The 21407-nt window shown below is 40.3% G+C and overlaps 2 protein-coding genes across 3 annotated transcripts in view; one reads left to right on the plus strand and one right to left on the minus strand.

Annotated features, from left to right (window-relative positions):
- slc35f1 (solute carrier family 35 member F1) overlaps positions 1 to 7832 on the plus strand; it is a 20080-nt gene extending 12248 nt beyond the window's left edge. For both annotated transcript variants that reach the window (XM_082504770.1, XM_082504769.1), the window contains exon 8: positions 4135 to 7832. In XM_082504770.1, the coding sequence (XP_082360896.1) occupies positions 4135 to 4368 (234 nt within the window). In that variant the 3' untranslated portion in view covers positions 4369 to 7832. The remainder of the gene's footprint in view (positions 1 to 4134) is intronic.
- Positions 7198 to 18058, minus strand: serinc1 (serine incorporator 1). The gene is made up of 10 exons (XM_082504765.1): positions 17914 to 18058; positions 17217 to 17378; positions 14460 to 14653; positions 12844 to 12923; positions 12487 to 12624; positions 12023 to 12192; positions 11645 to 11735; positions 8780 to 8921; positions 8419 to 8643; positions 7198 to 8172 (listed from the first exon to the last, which is right to left on the minus strand). The coding sequence occupies exons 1-10, from the start codon at positions 17950 to 17952 to the stop codon at positions 8034 to 8036; spliced, it is 1380 nt and encodes a 459-aa protein (XP_082360891.1). The 5' UTR covers positions 17953 to 18058; the 3' UTR covers positions 7198 to 8033.
- Positions 18059 to 21407: the final 3349 nt, after the last annotated feature.

Raw genomic sequence — 21407 nt, forward strand, 5'->3', positions numbered from 1 at the left:
GGCCTGAAAGAAGGCTCTGCCTCCCATTCTACGTTTAAATACCCTAGGAACAACAAGTAAGTTTCCAGTGTGAGAGTGATTGGGGCTGTTGGGGTGATATGGTACTATGAGGTACCTAAGGTATTTAAGATAACATGAGGTCTGATTTTGGTCAAAATCTTTTGACTTATTTGAGCTACACTGCCAGTCAATTTGTCCAGTTTGTTATTGAAAATTATCCAGTTTAATGTCTGATTGAACTCTGAAAGGAAAGCACAGTACAAATAAGTATTCTAAACTGTTGACTCGTCAAAGTAGCCACCCTTGCAGATATAACAGCTGAACACACCTGTGGCATTCTTTCTACAATACAATCAAATATTTGTCAGAAAGTTCTTCCCATATCTGTTTTTTTTTTTTTTTTTTTTCAAGTTTTCAAGTCAAGTTGGCTTTATTGTCACTTCAACCATATACAGTTAGTACACAGTGAATCGAAACAACGTTCCTCCAGGACCAAGCTGCTACATGCAACATAAATTTACAACATAAATAAACAGAAAACACTAAACTAGCTAACTAAGAGGCCTAGTTAGCTGGCTAGCAGAGACAAGACAGACTGACCTAACATGAATTACAACATAAATTAACAAAAACTAACTATCTAACTATCTAAGGAAGACTGTTGCACAAGTTCCCATAAATGTGTGGCACTTGTAGGTTACTTTGCTTTCACTCTTTTGTCCACCTTGATGGGGTTTAAGTCTGGAGACTGTGCTGGCCATTCCATGTTTTCAAGCTTACCATCTTGTTCTTTTTTCTGTTGTGGTTTATCAGTTGTGGCTTTGGGTCTGTCAGACCTCTTCCTGTCAGAGTGTTCAGAGTGAAAGGTTGGAACAGCTGTAGGAATTAGTATGAACAGCTTTCAAGGCTTGATGAGCCTCTATTGCTGCAGAACAGCTTTAAATTGTTAACCCATTTTGTGTTCCCTGAAAAAGGCATTTTTGTATAATTCTGAAATAAACATTATCTTTCAGTTTTTGGTAACCTTACCTTTTTTAACCTCTGGCAGTTCACCACTTACCCATTCATTAGACTTGAACGACTTGAATTGTAAGAAATAACTGGAAAAATTGGGGTGTTCTGAACCTTTTGACCTGTAGTGTACCTTACTAAGTACTGATGTACTAAAGAGAGGACATCCTATGCTTTCCATTGATATGTCATGTGTTTTTTGGTGGGTACTTTTAGTTCCCCAGAGGAAGGAAAACACAAAAAAAAAATTCAATGGGAAGATTCTACTAGTTATTACTAGTTAATGTTAAAGCTCAACAGAGCTAAGTTATCTTTTTCAGAGGAGCCAGAGTATCCAGGGTCATACTGACCAAAGATGTAACATTATTAACGAGATAATCGACCACTGTGGGAGTAGAATTTAGCTAGCTGCTCTCTGTGTTGGTATATAACATTGAAGAGAACGGTGGAGGAATTCTTTCCGTACTTACCAGACTTTCAAAAAGACATCTACTCTGATATTCCCCTACTGCTGTGTAATCCATTAATCTAAATTTAAATGTTATTAGGAAATGATCAGACAAGAAAGGGTTTTCTGGAAACACTTTTAAACGTAAAGTTTCTATGCAATATATTAAAACAAGATCTAGAGTGTGATTAAAGTGGTGGTGGGTTCTTTTAAATTTTGAGAGAAGCCAATTGAGTCTAATAACAGATTAAATGCAATGTTTATGCTGTTATTTTCAGCATCTACATGGTTGTTAAAATCACCCACAATATAATTATTTTATCTGAACTGAAAACTAAATCAGTAAGGGCTAGGGTGGACAATAGATAACAAATAAAACTGTTTTTTGAGTTTTCCAGTTAGGGTGAAGAAGGCTAAGCATCAGGCTTTTAAATGAATTAAAACTCTGTCTGGGTCTTTGGTTGATTAATAAGCAGGAGTGGAATATTGCGGCTGCTGCTCCTCCTCCTCGTCTTGTGCTTTGAGGATTCTGAGCTAGTATAACTCAGGGGTGTTGATTCATTTGACCAGTTTTCTGTAACGCAGGGTACATCAATATGCTGATCAATTATTAAATTGTTTTCTAGCCTGGGCTCAGAAAGACAGACCTAATGCTTAATGATCCACATTTAACAGTTTTACTCGTTGGTGCAGTTATAGATACTAAATTGGTCTTTCTTTGTGATTTGTTTATGTTTAAGTTGTCTTTTGCTGAGTTTTGGTTTGTTTTTTGTTGGACTGGGAGCAGATACAGTCTCTAAGGGGATGGGTTTTTGGGGAGATAACGGGAGGAGAGAAGCTGCATAGAGGCTTTTAGCACTGCAACTCTGCTTCCTGGTCCCAGCTCTGGATAGTCATCTTTTGGGGGCTTTAATACATTTCTAGAAATGAGAGCTGCTCCATCCAAAGTGGGATGGATGCTGTCTTCCATGCTAAGATCAGGTTTTCCCCTGAAAGTTTCCCAATTATCTATAAAGCTCACATCATTTTTTGGACACCACTCAGACAGCCAGCAATTTAAGGAAAATATGTGACTAAGCATGTCATTCCTGGTTCGACTGAGGAGGGGACGAGAGAAAACTACATCTACGTCTGACATTGTTTTGGTAAAGTTACACACTGGTTCAACATTAATTTTACTGACCTCCGATTGATGTATCTAGGTTTTAATTGCTGCCGATGTGAATTAGAATTTTACCAAATCTGTTTATCTTTAGCCAGCAATTTCAGGGTTCATTGAATGTCCCTGCTCTGGCCTTTGGAAGACATGGTGTTTGTAACGACACGTTTCTCAAAACAGAATGATCCAAACCAGAGTTTGTTCCTTGGCGGGTGTGCCACAGAGTGGGGAAAAATTTTAGATGTGAATGGTTGGTGTACTAGGGGTTTCTGTGTAGGACTACTTGGACTAAGGTGCAGGAGGGACAGTTGAAGACACTGTACTGCTAGTAAGTTGGCTAAAAGCTAAGCTAATGTAATGAATCCCTAAAGACACGGTGAATGAATACTGTAAATATAATTAGCCAGTTATTCAACAAAGAGTGTGCTTTGAATAAAGCTTTGGGACACTAGGAAATAAGTCATTTTCCAACAGTTTTTACTTAAATGGGCTACACAGATAAGCTACACCATTGTGTAACAGGAACAGGAAGTGATACTGTTCCCAACACTGGACCAACACCGAGTGAGAATGCCACCATCCTCGACCAAACCTTGGCACAGTACAGTCAGATCTTTCTCCTGGTAACCACCAACCCAAATTCATCTATCCGATTGCCAGATAGAAAAGCGAGATTCGTCACTCCAGAGAAAATGCCTTCACTCCAGAGAACAGGCCTTCCTTTCACTGCCTGCACTGAAGTCCAGTTGTCCAGCATGCTTTACACGACTGCATGCAGGTTTTGCATTGCGTTTGGTGGTGTAAGGCTGGATGCAGCTGCACAGGAATCTGTTCTTGAGCTAATCTGAAGATCACATGAAGTTTGGAGGTCTGTAGTGATTGACTGTGCAGAATTTGGTGACCTCTGCTCACTATATGCATCAGCATCTGCTGACACCACCAATTTGTGAATAAGTTACCGTCTTCCCCAGTCACTTCCAAGTTGTTATAATACCACTTACACTTGACTTTGGAATATTTAGTAGCAAGGAGATTTCAGAACTAGACTTGTCGCATAGGTAGCATCCTACCATGGCACCACACTGGAATTCACCGAGTTCCTGAGAGTGACCCATTCTCTCACAAATGTTTGTAGAAGCAGTGGCCATGAAAGCACCGTAAGTGGGACACTTGAATTTGGTGATTTGGATTGGTGAGTGAATACTTTTGGCAATATAGTGTTAATACCAGCAGCAGAGATCTCACTTTGACACTGCCTTCTTGGATAATACTGATTCCCTACATTTTCTACCATGCACTATCAAATAAAGACAAATATAATAGATTTTTATGAGACTTTAAATAAGATTTAAATAAAAGACAAGTCAGGACAACCAATCCCGATGAACTGTTATTAATCAGCATTATCCTAAAAGAAATGTGCATCTTTACATTAGTTTTAGAATAGGTTGAAAATAAAATATTGCATGTATGCATATATTGAACGTCACATGATAGCTCTGTCTCTGTGTTTCAGTTCTCGGGTCTCTATCTGTTGTCATTCTTCATTATTATCTTGGGCCTGGTTTTTTACTCCTCCTCGTCAACCTATGTGGTCCAGGACCCACGAGTCTACAAGCAATTCAGAAACAAAGACAATCAAACACCATATGAACCACCTCCACTTTGCCCTAGAGTCTTGGAGCCCACTGTCATCTACACTACCCTGAGCCCTGAGCAAGGAGACGAGTTTCCTGTTAAAGTAGCCTAAGAACTGGGACAGAGTTAAGTGCATTAGCCTGATAAACTTGTGAGTCAGGTGCAACCCCCAGGTTTCCCTTGTATACAAATGAATAGTGCTAGGCTTTGCCCAATCTGGTAAGCAGGATAGCTGGGATCACCCAGGTAAGTCATGGTATTCATTTTATGGTCTGAATGGAGAAATGTCTCCATGCTCATAAACACAAATTCATTTAGCTACATATTGTATGTACTGAGAAATGACTGACCAGAATGTAATTTAAACACATAGCAATGTGAGTTGAGTTCACGGTCATCAAAGACTGTGCATAGAGTATAGTAGCTGTATATGATGATGTAAAGAGATGGTATTGTAATTTTTATGTTATCACGTATTTCTTCTAATATTTGCAAGAGGATATTGTATGGATGTAAACTATCGTCTGCCCAATATTGCTCTTATTTCAAAGAAAGAAGTTCAATAAATTTACAAAAATAAGTGCACATTGTATATAATAAGAAGGATTCTCTGTAGGATCTGATTGTTTGCAGGCTGAAAGAAGGATAACTATATTCTAATGCCCTGTTTTCCACAGTGTAAGTATTAGTGAGGCGTGAAAGAGATTTCAAATTCAGTGTTATATTTGTCATAGGCCCTAGAATGTTGAATTCAGGATCCAGCAGATGTTTGTGAGGTACATTTTGGTTTTTCAAGAGATGCATTCAGAGGAGTCATGTATCATCTGGACTGCTGTTACAGCTGTATGCTGTTTTGAAAAATACAGGTCATTGTTCAAAATGTTTTTGTTGGTTGCTTTGAAAAAAAAATGTACAGTACATACAGTGAGATCAACCTTAACTGAGTTTTATTTATCGGACACGGTTTTTATGTATAAATAATTGTATGCAATTGGAACATAAAAAACGAAGGTTGACAAAACATAACTTAATTGCGTGCAACCAATGTACATTTTTTTTATGTTAATCCCACAGGTAATTTTTTTCAGTGTACTCTAGTGGTGTACATGACAGATGATTCATTTCAAATAATAAAATATAAAAGATGTCCATTTGTTGGTGTTCATAATTCTATTTTTCACATCCCAAATTTCCTAAAAATAATTAGAAAACCATTTCTGAAATGCACTTACTCAGTAGAAACAATAATACAGACATAATACTGCTGAATACTGACTGACATTTTTAACAATATGTTGCGTTACTACTGAGTCACTCATATTAAATGAAACCCATTGTGGAGGAGGGTGTTTCTTCTTCACTCACTATGTGTTAATAGACCTCTCTGCATTGAATCATACCTGTTATTAATCTCTGGCTCTCTTCCACAGCATGTCTTTTATCCTGTCTTCCTTGTCTCACCCCAGATGGCCCCGCCCCTCCCTGAGCCTGGTTCTGCTGGAGGTTTCTTCCTGTTAAAAGGGAGTTTTTCCTTCCTACTGTCGCCAAAGTGCTTGCTCATAGGGGGCCATATGACTGTTCGGTTTTCCTCTGTATGTATTATCGTGGGGGTACCTTACAGTATAAAGCACCTTGAGACGACTGTTGTTGTGACTTGGTGCTGTAAAAAAAAATTGAATTGAACTGAAGTAAATACAAATAGCAATTTAAACGATGACTTATTTGTTGAGGAATAAAAATATCCAATCCTACTGGTCCTGTGTGAAAAATAGTTGTAAGTTGTTAAGCTAAAGATTAATCATAGAAAAATAATTTAGGTTTAAACCGAATGAGAAAATGTAACATGTGAAATAAAGTGTCCAAGCATGCCAGGAACATGCTTGGATGTAGTTATGTGGAAGTATAAAAGTGCTGAGCAGAGAAGGCAAACTGTTATTCCTTGTTTCAAGCTGGTGAGCAGACGGGTGACTGATCTGTGGGATCTGCAGTAGAAATAGTTGAAACGAGGAGCGGCAGGGGAATAGCCAAATCCCAACCACTGCACGTATCTACTCTTTGCCCCCATTATTGTCAGAAACCCATCAGAGACAGGTTATATTTTTATGCCTTAGTTTAGCTTGTGTTCATTGCTTATCTTATTTGACCTTTGAATGTACTCGAGTATTTATATATTTTTGCATTGAAGTTACATTTAACTAGGGCACGTAGACAGACGTAGCTAAAATGGAAATTTTCACCTTTTGAATATTTATTATTGTTCATTAATAAGAAAATGATTTATCTGATTAATTGGTGGAATACTCAATAATTACTTGATGAGCTCTACACCTCACTGCAACAAAAGGAATCCTTTGCAAATGTTGACATACAAGCACTGAGAAGAGATGCACTTTATTTGTCCTCTATTTGATACATTCCTTTATTACAGCAGTTGAAATTAATATCTGCAGAGCGCAGTACTGTATTATAGATGAAGATTATATTTGGTACAAAAGATTTCCACCTGAATCTTTTGGTACACGGCCTGCATAAACTGAAGAACACTGCAAGATATCCAGAAAGTGGAAAACTGTCGTTGATGAGCACTTAAAAAAATAAAATACAGGTCTAACTGCCTGGACGCAAACTACAAAGAAGTGAGCAAAATTGAAGATAAATGTAAACGCCTATAAATAGAAAAATAACTTTAGAGTTTCCTGCCACTACCCTGGTGGTTTTTCATGTTACTGCCATCTCATCTTGTGATTTCAGCTTGGATTTAATGGTATTAAGCATGATGAGATGAGATTTCCTTTCAGGAAACAAATGACTGAATACTGTGTGACACATTACCACAGGAGACCTTTAGGTTCAGAGCTCAATGAGTGTTTTGGTGGACCTACCAAATAATGGTGAAGCTGACAACTGTGTACGACCCAGCTAAACAACAAACAACAACAAATTAGACTTGACTCCCCCCGCCCATATTTCTTTTATTAAATCAGTTACAATATACTGTTAGGTCAAGAAGAAAAAAAAATATCACAGATGAGAGTCAAACACATCCACAATATGTCTGAAACAAGCTAATGCGCTACGCAAGAACTTATCAGGAAGCTTGTCAAGCAGTCAAAACCACAAATGTTATCAAAAAGCAAGTCAGAAGCAACAAAAACAAGAATGCATCTTGTTACTCAATTAGCTGAGCGTGTGCAGACATGTGCAATATAAAGAAGAACTATCTACACCAACACATATGCACAACACTGCTCACGCAGGGTGATGGAGCCAGTGGGAACCTACTCTTGCTTCTAAATGTCACAGCTGCTCATGCACAACTCAAAAGAATAAAAACATTTTTTCCCTTTTTTAAACAGGAAACAGCATACAGAACATTACAGTGCAGAGTTGATGTGCACGCAGGATCATAGGAACCTTTTCAGATACAACTACTGTTAACATCACGTCGAGTTTTCAAAGAAAAACGTGCAAGTCGTCACTGGGTTTAACAGGATATACTAATGACTGCAATGAACTGTTAAGGATTCATGAGAATGGGCTGAAGTCACAGCTGGAAAAAACAAAAACAAAACAAAACACATGAACGTCCTGACTAGTTCATCACCTTCTGGTTATGTAGCTACACTCAGCAATACAAGCAACTCACCAGAGCCAATAAACAACCATTCCTTCAGCACTGACTCATGCAATGTTATTTAACTACTAAGTTTCTTAATTTGCAGTAACAAAACACAGGTGAAAGCTTCAATATTTGGAGCAGTGGGACAGTGTGCAGTTTCAGTCAAAGTCCCTATTGACCAGGACCAGTGGAGCCACCAATGTCCACACATAGAGTGCGATGCAGATCCAGCTGGAGGAGATCTTCACCCACACAGACGGCCACTTGCTGGTGATGGCCTCATACTTGGAGTCAGGGCTGCGGACACACACAAACAAAGTGGACTAGTTGCTTCTATCCAAATAATATACCTTAGCAGAAACACAAAACGCGCCTTATTTGGACCTAAACCCCACATATGAGGTAAGAAATCCAGAGCAAAGGTAACGTCTCTGACTATGGAAGACTGCGCAACTTTAAACTTATTGTGGACAAAACCCATGAAATAACAAATATAAAGTACAAAGACAGACTTATACAGGTCTCCTACAGCGTGAAACCTACCTATACCAGTTGGTGAGGGTCATCATGATGTAAAGCGACGCAAGGAACAACATGAAGTGGAAGAAAGAGTAAGAATACGTGACACCATCTTTCTCATTGTCCACAGCTCTGTTGGGGCCGTTTCCCTCCTCAAAGCTGTCCGTCTGAGGCCCATCTTCAATGAGAGCAGACTCATCACTGGTCAGAGTCAGCTTGTTGACTTGGGCATTGGATGAATTGCGGATGCTGACGAATAAACAGAGGGCTACAGTTAGAATCGTGCTATCCACAAAGAGACAGCCTGCGGGTTAGTAAATGAACCATTTAGTTGTCTGGGTGTTTGCAAGTTTAGAATTACAAAGATAATTAAGGAGTTCCATACCTGGAGTAAAGGACACACATGAGGAAAAGGATCAATCCCACAATCCCTTGGGCATCCCACCACTGAACCACATGGTTCTGACTGCCAGGACTTGTGGTGTTTAGCCCAATAATGCCCAGAAGGCTTGGGTTACATTTCCTGTCTGAGAGACAAGAAGAGATTCTTTAATTATCTAATTACCGTCATCTGCACAGCCACTGAAGTCTATTCAAATGCACTACATGTCAGTGGTATCAGTAGCGTTTAGCATTCAGGAAGGTGTTCTATCCATCTATATTCTTAGTGTGCTCCTGTACTTCCTTTCCTTCCTGTTGCCACCAACCCAGTGAAGAGGTAGAAGACAGCAATGCCCTGCAGGAATGCTCTGACACTACAGACATGTTCTGTGATCCAAATGGAAATGATAGCTATAGCATCACAGACTACATCACTGACTGTATACATTTCTGTGAGGATCGTCCCAACCAGGACTGTATGCAGTTTTCCTAACAACAAGCACTGGATCACCATCGACACCACACTGGTTGGATGTACTAAGGGTGGGCAGGAGTCAGAGTACAGAGAGCTGGTGAGGAAGAAATCCCCTCGTTCTGAATGTAATCAAGACAACAGAGATGGCAGTTGACTTCCAAAAGAAAAAGTCTTCAGCTAGGCCCATCAACATCATGGGTGAGGAGGTGGAAACAGTGGAGAGCTACTGGTAGTTTACATTGATGCTGTTTATAAGAAGGGGAAGCTCAGATCCTTTAATGTGTTGGAGGTGATCTACCAGTCTGGCCATCTAATTTGCGGTTGTCTGCTGGCGGAAAGCATCAGCGCCAGAGTCCGTAGGCTTTGAGTCGGTGAGGGACAAACTGCTCTCCATTATGGACAAGCCAGCATCACTCCACACTTCGAAGGCAGCAAAGCTCCTTCCTTCATTCTTCCTCAGTGTGATTCAACCCCGCTGCCTCAAACAACACTACAGAAACTCATTCCTACTGTTTTATAGAGAACAGTACAGTAACTACTTGTTCTACGACAGCAGATCACACCTATTAGCCAAACCATCCCACACATATTTTTGTATTATACCTTCATGCAGCAGTTTCTTAGATTAATAGTGGACATATTTATCAACACAATTTGCAGTACTCTGCAAAACGTCAGTCTTAATTTTACTGTTTCTTTTAAACCAACTTCGTTGCTACTTTTTTAAAAATCACTGTTGTATTTGTAAATCTTTGCATGTGCATTTATTAGCGTCCGCACTAGGCATCTGTGGCACTCTGTTTATTGTACACTGCAGTATTTTTAGTCTTTGTCCAGCTGCTCTAACACAACAGTTTTCCTTGTGGGATCTATCTGGACCAATAGAAACACCCATATTCACAAGTAGAGTGTGACCATGTGGAGAGAATGGAACTGATAAATCACACAATAGATCGATGCAGCATGAAGCATCCCAAAAATACACAGGCCCACATTAGATAAAAACTATTATTGATCAGTTTGAGAATAAAGTTGAAATCCGTTGGTGTCAAACTGATTCTCAAAGCAGCGTTCCGGGATCACTGCTGGCTTTGGGCGGGCACCTGTCCGTTCACGTCAGAGCATGGGGTAGATGTGGACGGACGTGTATCTGTGTGTGTGGGGCTAGGCCTGGGTCTGGGGGTCAGTTATGGGCACATACCAGTAGGGCTGCTCAATTAATCGAATTTTAATCACGATTACGATCTGGGCTTTCAACGATCATTAAAAATGACTGAGCCGATTATTAGCCCCTCCCTCATTTATCCGCGACACCTTAAAGGCCGGTCCGTGAAAATATTGTCGGGCATAAACCGGTCCGTGGCGCAAAAAAGGGTGGAGACCGCTGATTAAGAGGACCCGAGGGAAGCTCGGAAAGCTAAGCAGAAGTTATTTGGAGAGTGACTGCCGTTGGTTGAAAAGAGAGGTTAAAAAAAACAAACTTCAGTGGTGTTGCACACTATTTTACATTATTTTTTTAAAGTAATTGTTAACCCTTTAAAGCCGGTCAAAGCAGCACGCTCCGTTTTGTGTAACTATTTTTAAATCCCTGTAGAACCTGAACCGTGTAAGCTAGCGCAATAATTTGTTTTGCATATGAAACCGGAGGAGTTGTACTTACATCTGATGCCATCAGCTTGTCCTCGGTCACGGTTTCGTTCCACATAAAGCTTTGCAAAAATTGCATAAAAAGCGCTTGCAGGAACAAAAACATAATATTCCAGAAACACGCTTTGCCGTTCCTATCAGCTGTTCGTAACACTTCCCACAGTGAAATGAGGCACATGCTGTTTTCTTTGCAAATTTGCATCATAGAATGTTTTTTGTTTTTCCTGCAGTATATAAAAATTGCTGTATCTCCAAAATAAAACTATGAAGACACTCAAAATAAATTTCCTGTGGTGGGAAACTATTTTTTGCAACTTTATTGTATTTAAAGTTTTGAGGGATAAACCTCTTAAATTTCTCCAAGTAGAAATATATGTAAACAAAACAAAAGCGATTTTCAATTTTTTTTGTAGTTTATTGCACTTTTTTGCAATTTATGTAATTACTATGCACTTAATGCATACATATTATTAAAATATGGGCTATAACAGTTGTATTGATGTATAGCAACTTGAAATGCTCCCATAAATGGCACTACAGCATGTAAAAAAAATAAATAAAAATAATATAAACTCTGGTGGACTTGGTTCTATGGTAGGTCTTAAAGGGTTGAATAAATATCGTCAAATAATCGTGATCTCAATTTCAGTGAAAATAATCGTGATTATCATTTTTGCCATAATCGAGCAGCCCTACATACCAGTACACTGCAAAACACAGCAGGCTGAAAAGCTTTTGTTTTCTTACCAGGCTCATTGGTCATAGCAGACCAGGTCAGGTACATGGTGTACAATGTCACCAGAGAAGACTGCAACAGGCCAGACCTGGGCTGGGACTCCTGTACATGACACACCACACATCAGTTATCTCTAATTTCTAACAACAACTTTCATACATGACACATTCTGAATTATATTAGGCGACACCTCCATGACTCCATCATCTCATGTCTGACTCATCTTGCTATAATTCATGCCATTATTCTTTTAGTGTTACATTGCATAACATCACTTCATAATAAAGCCCTACATATCCTGTCATGTTAATATGATTAATGCATCTTACTACTACATATAAAAGCTGAACATGTCGAGTCATCTAATGTACACAAGAAGTGGTGTGAACCTGGATCTGTGGCAGGATGGACATGACGGAGGCAGCGATGCAGAGGAGCATGTTGATGCTTATGAAGACCTTGTTTTCAGTGCAGCCATCAGAGTGGGTGTAGTAGACATAGAACATGACCAGAGACACCAGAGACAGCAGGTAGCTGACTGTGGTGACTGACAGCAGAGCTGTGAACATACAAAAACAAAGAAACCTCATTAACATAGAGTTGTGTTAATCTTTTCCAGCTGATGGAAACACCACCTTGAATTGTTTACTTGTCATATAAAACAAATACACCCAAGCGTACACCTAATTATTTCTTGTGACTGTTGTAATTAATAACATAAAAATAAGTCTTAAGTAAATCCTATTTTTCCAGCTATGACCAAAACATTTTTGTCTGCACTTCAAATCTATTAGATCAAAGACAGAGCTCTTTAGTCATCTCCACGAGTATCCTCTATCACTTGTCATCATACCTGCATACCAACAGCGAGAGTTGCCCTCCTCCATCTTCTCCACCCAGGACTCGTTCCAAGAATGGGCAAAGTCGATGAGTAAAACAAGCTGGATAAGGATGAAACAGAAGGCCCCCGCCATACCGATGTAGAACCACACTGTGGATCAGAGTGAGAGAAAGAACGTCACACAAAGGACACTAATATAATGAAACCTCCAGTTTAGTGTGAGATGAATAGAGAGCTTTAATCTGGCACATTCACATTTCTTTATTCTTGTCCTTTAATGTGCACTGTAAAATGAAACAAGGTGTGTGTGTGCAATCAATGATCAATGTAATCAATTGGACTAAGTGAGAGTGAACCAAAAACAGTTACCAGTAGTGAAGGGCCCTTCTGAGATGAAGAAGGATCCAACAGTGATGGCAACAGCTGCTGCAAACTTGAAGAACCAAAACCTGACAAACAGAACATAAAGAAATTAACAATCAGATTACTGCTGAAAACGTTTGCAGATGTTGTCATTCAAGTACATTAATGGTAACATGTTTTAAACGTGCAATGATGGACATCAGGAAACTGTGAGCAACACATCTGGTGCTGTGCTATTTAAATAAAACTGAATTTAATTGAAAATGCTTCTTATATTCATGAAAATAATCACTAGCTGCAGTCCTAAGTGGGATGTTCCGCAGTAAAGATGGCCTTTCACTCCCTGCTGCTAGTTTTGATGTGAGCTATAACAACAACACGTTCCAGCTTGTCACATGTTCTAATAACATGATATGTTTGGCATGTTTAAAGCAGGTAATCAATAGGGGTGGGTTTTTATAATCGATTTATTGATTAAAATCGATTCTGGCTTGGATAACGTAAAATCGATTCATTAAAATCCTGAATCGATTTTTTAATATTAATGTATTTTGCCCGAAGTGCCAGAATCTCAGGTGAAAGATCACAAAATTTCAACAACCACCAAACAGCTAAGACAGTAAATGAGAGCAGGAACACGACTTCTGCACAAAGATGTAAACACACAGCGGGACCCGCGGATCAGAATCAGTGAAATGTCGCCTTTCTCACCTGACGGCACGGACACGGTTGGGGCTGAAAGCCGACGGCTGCTGATTCTGATCCGCGGGTCTGCGCTGTGTGTTTACGCCCTTTTTGCGCTGATCATATGGCTGTTAGTTTTATCTCTCTCCAAACAATATTGACCGAACCAGCAGCAAAAGAAGATCCAAACTACGCTTCACATAAACATCGTCATGAATTCCCTCTGACTTTTGCTGACTTATCAGGATAAAAATCACACTTCATGCACAGCTCTCTCTCTCTCTCTCTCTTCTGCATTATTCGCTTGCTTGTTACGCACAAGTCTACCGTTGTTTACAGCGCTGTCAGCCGACGTTTTTTTTTCTCCCTTTTACTTACTTCCGAAAAGTAAACCTAATTTCTGCTGTTCAATACTGAACAAATTTAAACTTTTTAAAATTAAGCAAAATGCAAAACGCTCAGCCGTGTCTCTAATAAAACAGCTGTAACTTCAGAGGTAATGTTCATGTGTTGATTAATGGTTTTCTTTCGTTTTTGATGTACTGCAGAATATTTTTATAAATCCCAGGCCAGGAAAATCGCCTTCATGTTTTTCTGTGTTTTATCTTCAGCTACTTTGACACAAAGGCCTCTGCTGTGATGCTCACACCTTTGATAAAGTCTTGCGTGTGTCAGCTTCCTTTTAATAGATACAAAAATATGTAAATGTACTGATCTGAATTATAATATTTCTGACTGTCAAAATTTCCCAGATTCAAATCGAATCGAATTAAATCGAATCGTGGATCGAATCGATTCGGGACCTTGTGAATCGGAATTGAATCAATTCTAGAAATCAGTGACGATACCCAGCCCTAGTAATCAATCCATCAAATCTCAATAAAACCTGACTTTGTGTCATAGCAGACATGATGTGGAAGATGGACATGCTGACTCACCCGTTGTGGAGTGCAGCACGGGGGTCTTTACTGCTCTTGACTTTGATCATGAGCAGAGAGAAAAGCAGGAAGAACATAGCCATTCCGAAGCAAACACGGTACACGGCCTTGTAGCCAACCAGCACATCACAGTTCACATGTCCCTCCACACCAGGAATAGACGAACCCCTCCCCCCTTCACAGAAACCTGGAATCTAGAGCAACATAAAAAGAGACAATGTATACAGGTGTGTCGTAGTGCAGCACCCGCCACGAAAGGGCAAAGGAGCCACTGGATACAACAGAGGCACTGTACTGCGAGCCAAAGAAAATCCACAGAGATCCCACAGGTCAATTATCCACCTGTCAAGTGCAGGCTGGACATGAGCTAGCCAAAATTATCCTTTAACATGTTGCATTTTGTACTCAAACGACGTGTCGGTCATACAAACACCACCACTGGATACATCAAAGCTAATATTTGCCTCTTTTCTAACTTTTCTTTTGGTCAGATATGTCACGCTTAGATATTTTAGAGCAAACACATTTCAGTATTAGACAAAGATAACCTGAGTCAATAGAGAGCAATTTAAAATGATGATTTCATTTATTAAGAGAAAAGTTATCTGAACTGAATCTGTTGTAGTTGCTTTTGTTTTAAGACAATTAGTGTTGCTCAATGTCACTAACACAACTGCTTGCACAAGGCCATACAAAGCTATCTTGAAAATGGAAATTGGTCTGGTTCTTATACAGCGGTCAAAGTGCTTGAGCACACTTGGGTTATGCAGCAGGACAATGACCCAAAGCACAACAGCAAGTGGTGGTTCCATCTCTCCAGTCTGCATGCCAAATATCCGCATTCATTGGATGCATGTGTGTAAATGTTAAATGGAAAAAAATAGAGCTAGATAGATCCAGCATAGAAAAACGTAGAAAAAAGTGCTTGGGTGAAAGAGACAAGTTGAATAAAGCACCGAGTGCTCAGGTAGAGTACAAAAGTGCTACATAAGAACCAGTCCAATGATCATTTGACTAGTCAAAGCCTGGACTTAAATTTAACCAAGGTCATGAACTTAAAATCCTCCTTTGTCGCTGAATTAAAACAATTCTGCAAAGAGGGGGCAAAAGTTCCTCCACAGTGATGTGGTACACTCACCGTCAGTTATCACAAAACAAGGAGGATGCAATCAGTTATTACGTTTGAGGGGCAATAACTTTTCCATTAGAGCATTTGTAGCTTTTCCATTAAATCAAATTATCATTTAAAAAAAATTTACATTTACTTGGATAATCTCTGTCAATGTTCAAATGTGAAAAATTAGTGATGTTTGCGACTAGCCGACTAATCGTTGTCACTATTTGGTACCAGATTTGATGCCTAATGCTGGTAAATTGTTGGATCATAAATGTTATGCAGCCATCTGCCACTAGATGGAGCACTGTTGAAAAAACACCAAAAATCTGTTATTCTAATAGTGATGGCCTGGATTGAGACAGCTATACAAACGGCGGACAATGGCTTTCTTCGAAGGGCGGATGGTCTCTCCCTTTGCGAGGCTGAGGAGTTGGATCATTATGGAGGAGTTCAGAGTAGAGTAGCTGCAGCTCTACACAAAAAGGAGATGGCTAAAGCTGTCACCTCCTGGGTAAGGTGTCTAAGCTGGGCGCGTCATATCGGAGGAGGCCGCAGCGCAGACCCAGGACACACCAATGGCTGGATGTTTCCCCGGATAACCTCGAGGAGGTGATGAGAAGGAGGTCTGGGCTCCCCTGCTGCTGCCCCCGCGACCAGACTTCAATAAACGGAAAAAATGGCTGCAAAATTTGTTGTTTTCTTATTTTTAGATTTGAACTTTTATTGAAGTCGTTGTCATGAATTTTCAAACAGTGTGCATCGTTCATGATGCAGTGCCACACTGTTCAGTTACAGTTTTAGTTTTTCAGATGTTCATTTGTCCTATTTTAATAATTCGTGAACATGTTTCCATAACATATTTAACATTGGTTTATCGGAAGGGTTTTTCCTCTTTGGTGTCTATTTTGAGTATAACGTGTTGATGATGAATGACAAGAGGTGGCGCCCATCTAAACAGCACTGAAGAATCGGATTAATGGTTTGAAATGCCTTTTTATTCGTTTTTGACATTTTCCACTAAACTGTTCTCAAATGTAACATATTATCTTAGTGTTTCTGACTTGTCAGTTATTCTAGTATTAGAGTGTTGTCTCACTTGCTTAGTTGAGAAACAAAAAACCCCCCCAAAGAATGAGGTTTTTCACAGCACTGCAGCTTCCAAACACGGCCGACTGAACACCGTTAAAACTTTTTTCCAAACATCCCACCAGATTATTTTGTTATAGCCGATATTATACAACAAAGCTGCACAAACAGAAAAAAGGGGATTGAGGCCACTGTAGGGATCAACATAAAAACAGTTACCACGTGAGAGGAAAGATCACAGTATTTTCACAGCCGTGTATAGTTCTCTTGGTGTGAATATCACACATATTTAAGTATTTAACAGTTGGAACGGGCAGGTATGGCTCATTAGGAGAATACGGTGATTAACAACTGGTAAGCTACTTAACAGCAAACAAGGACCATGTGTCTTACATAATTAGGAGCAATGAACCAAACTATATTTACTCTCACTGCAGAATCCTGTTAAAGCCTTAGCAAACTAAAATATCCATGAGAGTGTTTTCATAACTTGTGACATCTCTGTGCTGCAGGAGATATTCCAAGGCTAGTTTTATGTCAGGAACACTGCGTACCTTCTTGAGCTGGCCCTCCATGCCAGGCATCAACATGATACAGGCAACAGCCACTCCCAGAAGCAGGAAGAAGGCATAGATGAGGCGAGTCACTGTGGAATTATTTCCACTGGGGCAGCATCGACATAGCAGACAGGGGGCGCTGCCACAGAGACACGGGATCTACATACACACATGGGAACAAGTCGAGTATTAGAGTTAAGCACAGATATTTCAAAGCTCATTGGTTAACAGGAATAACGGTAATCATTTAGTTCCTAGAAGCACCTCGTGTCTGTAAGTGTATCTGTCCGTTTCACATGACACGAACCTGCTGCGTGCAGCGGATACCGCACTGTGTTTACAAGGTTGAGCTAACGTCACACCCCGGTGTTTTCATTTCACGGACAGTGTGTTTACGAGCCATCACTGTAACATGAACATCAACAGGCCTGCTGGATGGGAGGTAGTACGGCGATGGTTCGCATAATCGGCTCCGTCTAACTAAAAGCGCAGTAACACGCTCACAGTAACTGAATCACTAAAGTGTGTTATGAGCCAAACGGTGATGTTAGTATGTCTGCGCCACAGACGCTCATCGTGTTGGCCTGACATTTTCCTCCTGCGCAGTCACTGCAACATTTGTTAAATCGAGGCAGCTAAAACGTCCTGTCGCTGTTAAAACTGTTCTCACAGTCAAATGAAGAATGATACTGACCCAGCTTGCCATCGAGCACAAACCCAAAACAGCTCCCATGATCGCTGTTGTTGTTCTTTTGTTGTCCAACAGCAGACCGCTCCAAGAGCTCGGTTGACAATTTAAGAGAAGATGGCTGACGCCCGGACACTGGCTTCTTTTGCGTCATAAGGCGACAGTGTCGGTGCCGTTCACCGCTTGGCTGCCCCCTACAGGACAGTTATAGAAAACAATCCAAATCAAAACGGAACTCTAGAAAAAGGAAGAAAAATACGCAGAAATAGTCTGATAGCCCATTTCTTACAAAGAACTGTACGTGGAAAGTATTGGCTAGGCCTAATTACTTTAATCCCTCAATCAAAGAAAATATTTTCTATCATTAAACAGTTGGCTACCAATATTAAATCATGCTTTTACCTTGCAACAGACTGACCGGGATTCATGGAAAACAGACATATTTAAGTCTGAGCTTAGACATTTTTACTCTGAACTTGTTACAGAAGACAGCTTTAGTCTTTTCTTAGGCCTCTTTAAAGCATTTCCTCAGTATATGAGTTTATGGCTTGATGTGTTCCTTATAGCAAATTTGTCAAAGCCCCAGTGGTTGTCAACGTTTTTACATCATTCACTACATGCAGGAGGAAAGATTTTCACGCCACAGACAAAAACAAAACAAAGACAGAAAAGCCTAGCTGCAATTTTGTTCTGATAATAAGCACATTCACAATGAATTCTTCATTCATTTTTCTTTTAAACAAACAATAGAATAGAATAAACATTTATTATCCCACGAATTAGAAATTTGGGTGTCACACAGCTCTTATAGCAAGAGGAATATAGACACAAAGTAGTCCTATATACACAGCAACCGAAATTCGTATGCACAGATATACATACAGAGATATGTACATAAGTGTGGGGGGTGTATAAATGCTCCTGGTGAAATATACAGTGTACAAACAAGCTGCTAATGAGTAGCAGCAATTAAAAACATATGATATGTCAATTAAACTGGTGATGAGTGAGATAACCATGTAATAGAGGCTGCTGTAGAGGCTGCTCAGTACAGTCTCATACAGGGGGTGGCAGGTGTTGTCCATGATGGATGTTAGCTTAGACAACATTCTCTCCTCGCCAACCTGCTTGATGGACTTCAGTGGACAGTCCAGGACAGAGCTGGCCCTCTTGATCAGTTTATTAAGTTTCCCCCTGTCCCTCTCTGCCATTCCACCACTCCAGCAGACCACAGCATAAAAGATAGCAGACACCACCACAGTGTCGTAGAAGAACGCCTTTAAAAGAGTCCTGTTCACCCCAAAGTATCTCAGCCACCATAGCAGGTGAAGACGACTTAGACCTTTTTTGTAAAGGGGATTTGTATTTGCGGACCAATCCAGTTTGTTACTGAGGTGAACACCCAGGTATTTGTACTCCTCCACCATTTCAATGTCCAAACCCTGGATGTTCACTGATGTAGGGGGGGACTTCTTGCTGAAGTCAATCACCAGCTCTTTCGTCTTGCTGGAATTGATATGAAGATGGTTCTGTTCACACCAGCTGACAAAGTCATTGATGATGACCCCCTGTATTCCAGTTCGCTTCCCTCTGACGCCTAGTCCACAATGGCGGTGTCGTCTGAGAACTTCTGGAGATGGCAAGTGTCTGTGTTATAACTGAAGTCTGCAGTGTACAGGTTGAAGAGGAAAGGGGCAAGTACTGTTCCTTGTGGGGCCCCCCGTGCTACAGACTACCACCTCAGACTACAACAACTTTCATTTCAAACAACTTTGCAACTTTTGTCACTAGACTGTGTCATTAGTCTGCACCACTTCTTCAAAAAAGCAGCAAGTTACACAGAATGTGAACTTTGCCAGAAATGCAAAAATAAAGTTCAGTCTTAGTCTTATGAAAAAAGAAATCCAGAAACTCATGAACAGAGATGAAAAAATATATAATTTAGTGAGAGTTTAATACTTGTCACTCGTAGTGGCTGCACTGAGCCTGTGGTTGCAGGCTTGATACCGCCATTGTCAAGTCATGTTCAATGTTCAACCTAGATCTATACTTTGTTTTCAGTGAGGCTCACTCCATCTCACAGAGGTAGGACGTGCCAAATGGAAGCAGAATGCCCACAGCTTTCTATCCATGAGTGGATGCTCCCTCTCCACACCAGCCAGACTCACTCGGGGTGGGTTTCGATGATAGATTTTCTGAGTAAAATCGATTTTAGTTTGAATAACGCGATATCGTTCATTAAATCCTGAGTTCATTTTAAAATATAAATGTATTTTGCCAGAAACGCCAGAATCTCAGGTTAGAGCTTTTATTTTTTTTCCTGCTGACGGTAATCTCCAATTTTCTTTGAAAGAAGTCAAGTGTCTTATGGATGTCATTGGGGTGTAATGTCTCTGAGTGTCTTATTAATTTGTTGGGCATCATACTGTCAACTGCCAGAGTTCTCAAACATAAAATACACACCGGTCTCTTTTCATCTCCTATCACATTCACCGTGAAACCAAGAGCAAGATACACTTCATCGTATTTCCTTTTTGCCTTATTATCAGCATTTGCCTCGTTTGTCTCAGATGCAACGCATGTTTCTCGTCAGATATCTCTCCATTTTAACGACCATCCAAACCTGTGGCTGCAGCAGATGCGCATATTATTATCGCAACTGCGGTGAATTTCTTTGTTCCACTGTGAAAGTGATTCCGATGCCCTTTTTGACCTTACAGGTCGGAGCCGTTTCAGTTGTAGGTGTTATTATTGCAGGAAAGGAAATCTCTATCAGCTGGGTGGCAGATGACTGATAGAGATTTCATCCTATTATTCATAAAAGCCAAAATCTTCTAACTGGTTACAAAAAAAAAAGATTGTCCCTTAGGTCAAATCTGTTTCACCTCTCACTAAAGTGTGAATGCTAACATTGGATCACTCTTACAACAGAAGGTGATCTCAGTTCCTTCAACAGTATTTCAACAGCATGACTTTAACATCATTCTGAAGGAGGCTGGAGACAATAAGCTGAATGGACCGTGCTCAACACCTCCATTGCTGAGGCTGTTGCAAGGCACTGTGGTTGTAAGATGGTACCTGACATGGCGATAATCCATGCACTGGATGGTGGACACCAGAGGTGAAGGGTTCCCTATCAAGAATCTCATACCCAGATTCTGCTTCCTCTACAGAAGATGTCATTGGGATTAAGGAGGTCCTGGAAATTTTCCTTCCAGTCAATTTTCTTTCCAAGCTCCTTAGATTAGTGATGGCAAAATGAAGCTTTGTGAATCACTGAAGCTGGTCTTGAAAAAGGGTTTGTTACTCGAAGCTTTTCGACACCGTCCTCTCTGGTGGCATCTGGTGGCCAAAAGTATGAAGAGCAGTGCAGCTTGAATCTACAAGTTGAACTGCTTCATTATGATTGCCCACTGTACAGAGCTGAGTTGACAGCTTCTGTTTAGCATCATGTGACTGTGGCGTGGGTGTGGTCTCTGGCCGGCTGCAGAGGAGGGATG

Source organism: Aulonocara stuartgranti (assembly GCF_965226115.1).
Source record: "Aulonocara stuartgranti genome assembly, chromosome: 15".
Classification (NCBI taxonomy): domain Eukaryota; kingdom Metazoa; phylum Chordata; class Actinopteri; order Cichliformes; family Cichlidae; genus Aulonocara; species Aulonocara stuartgranti.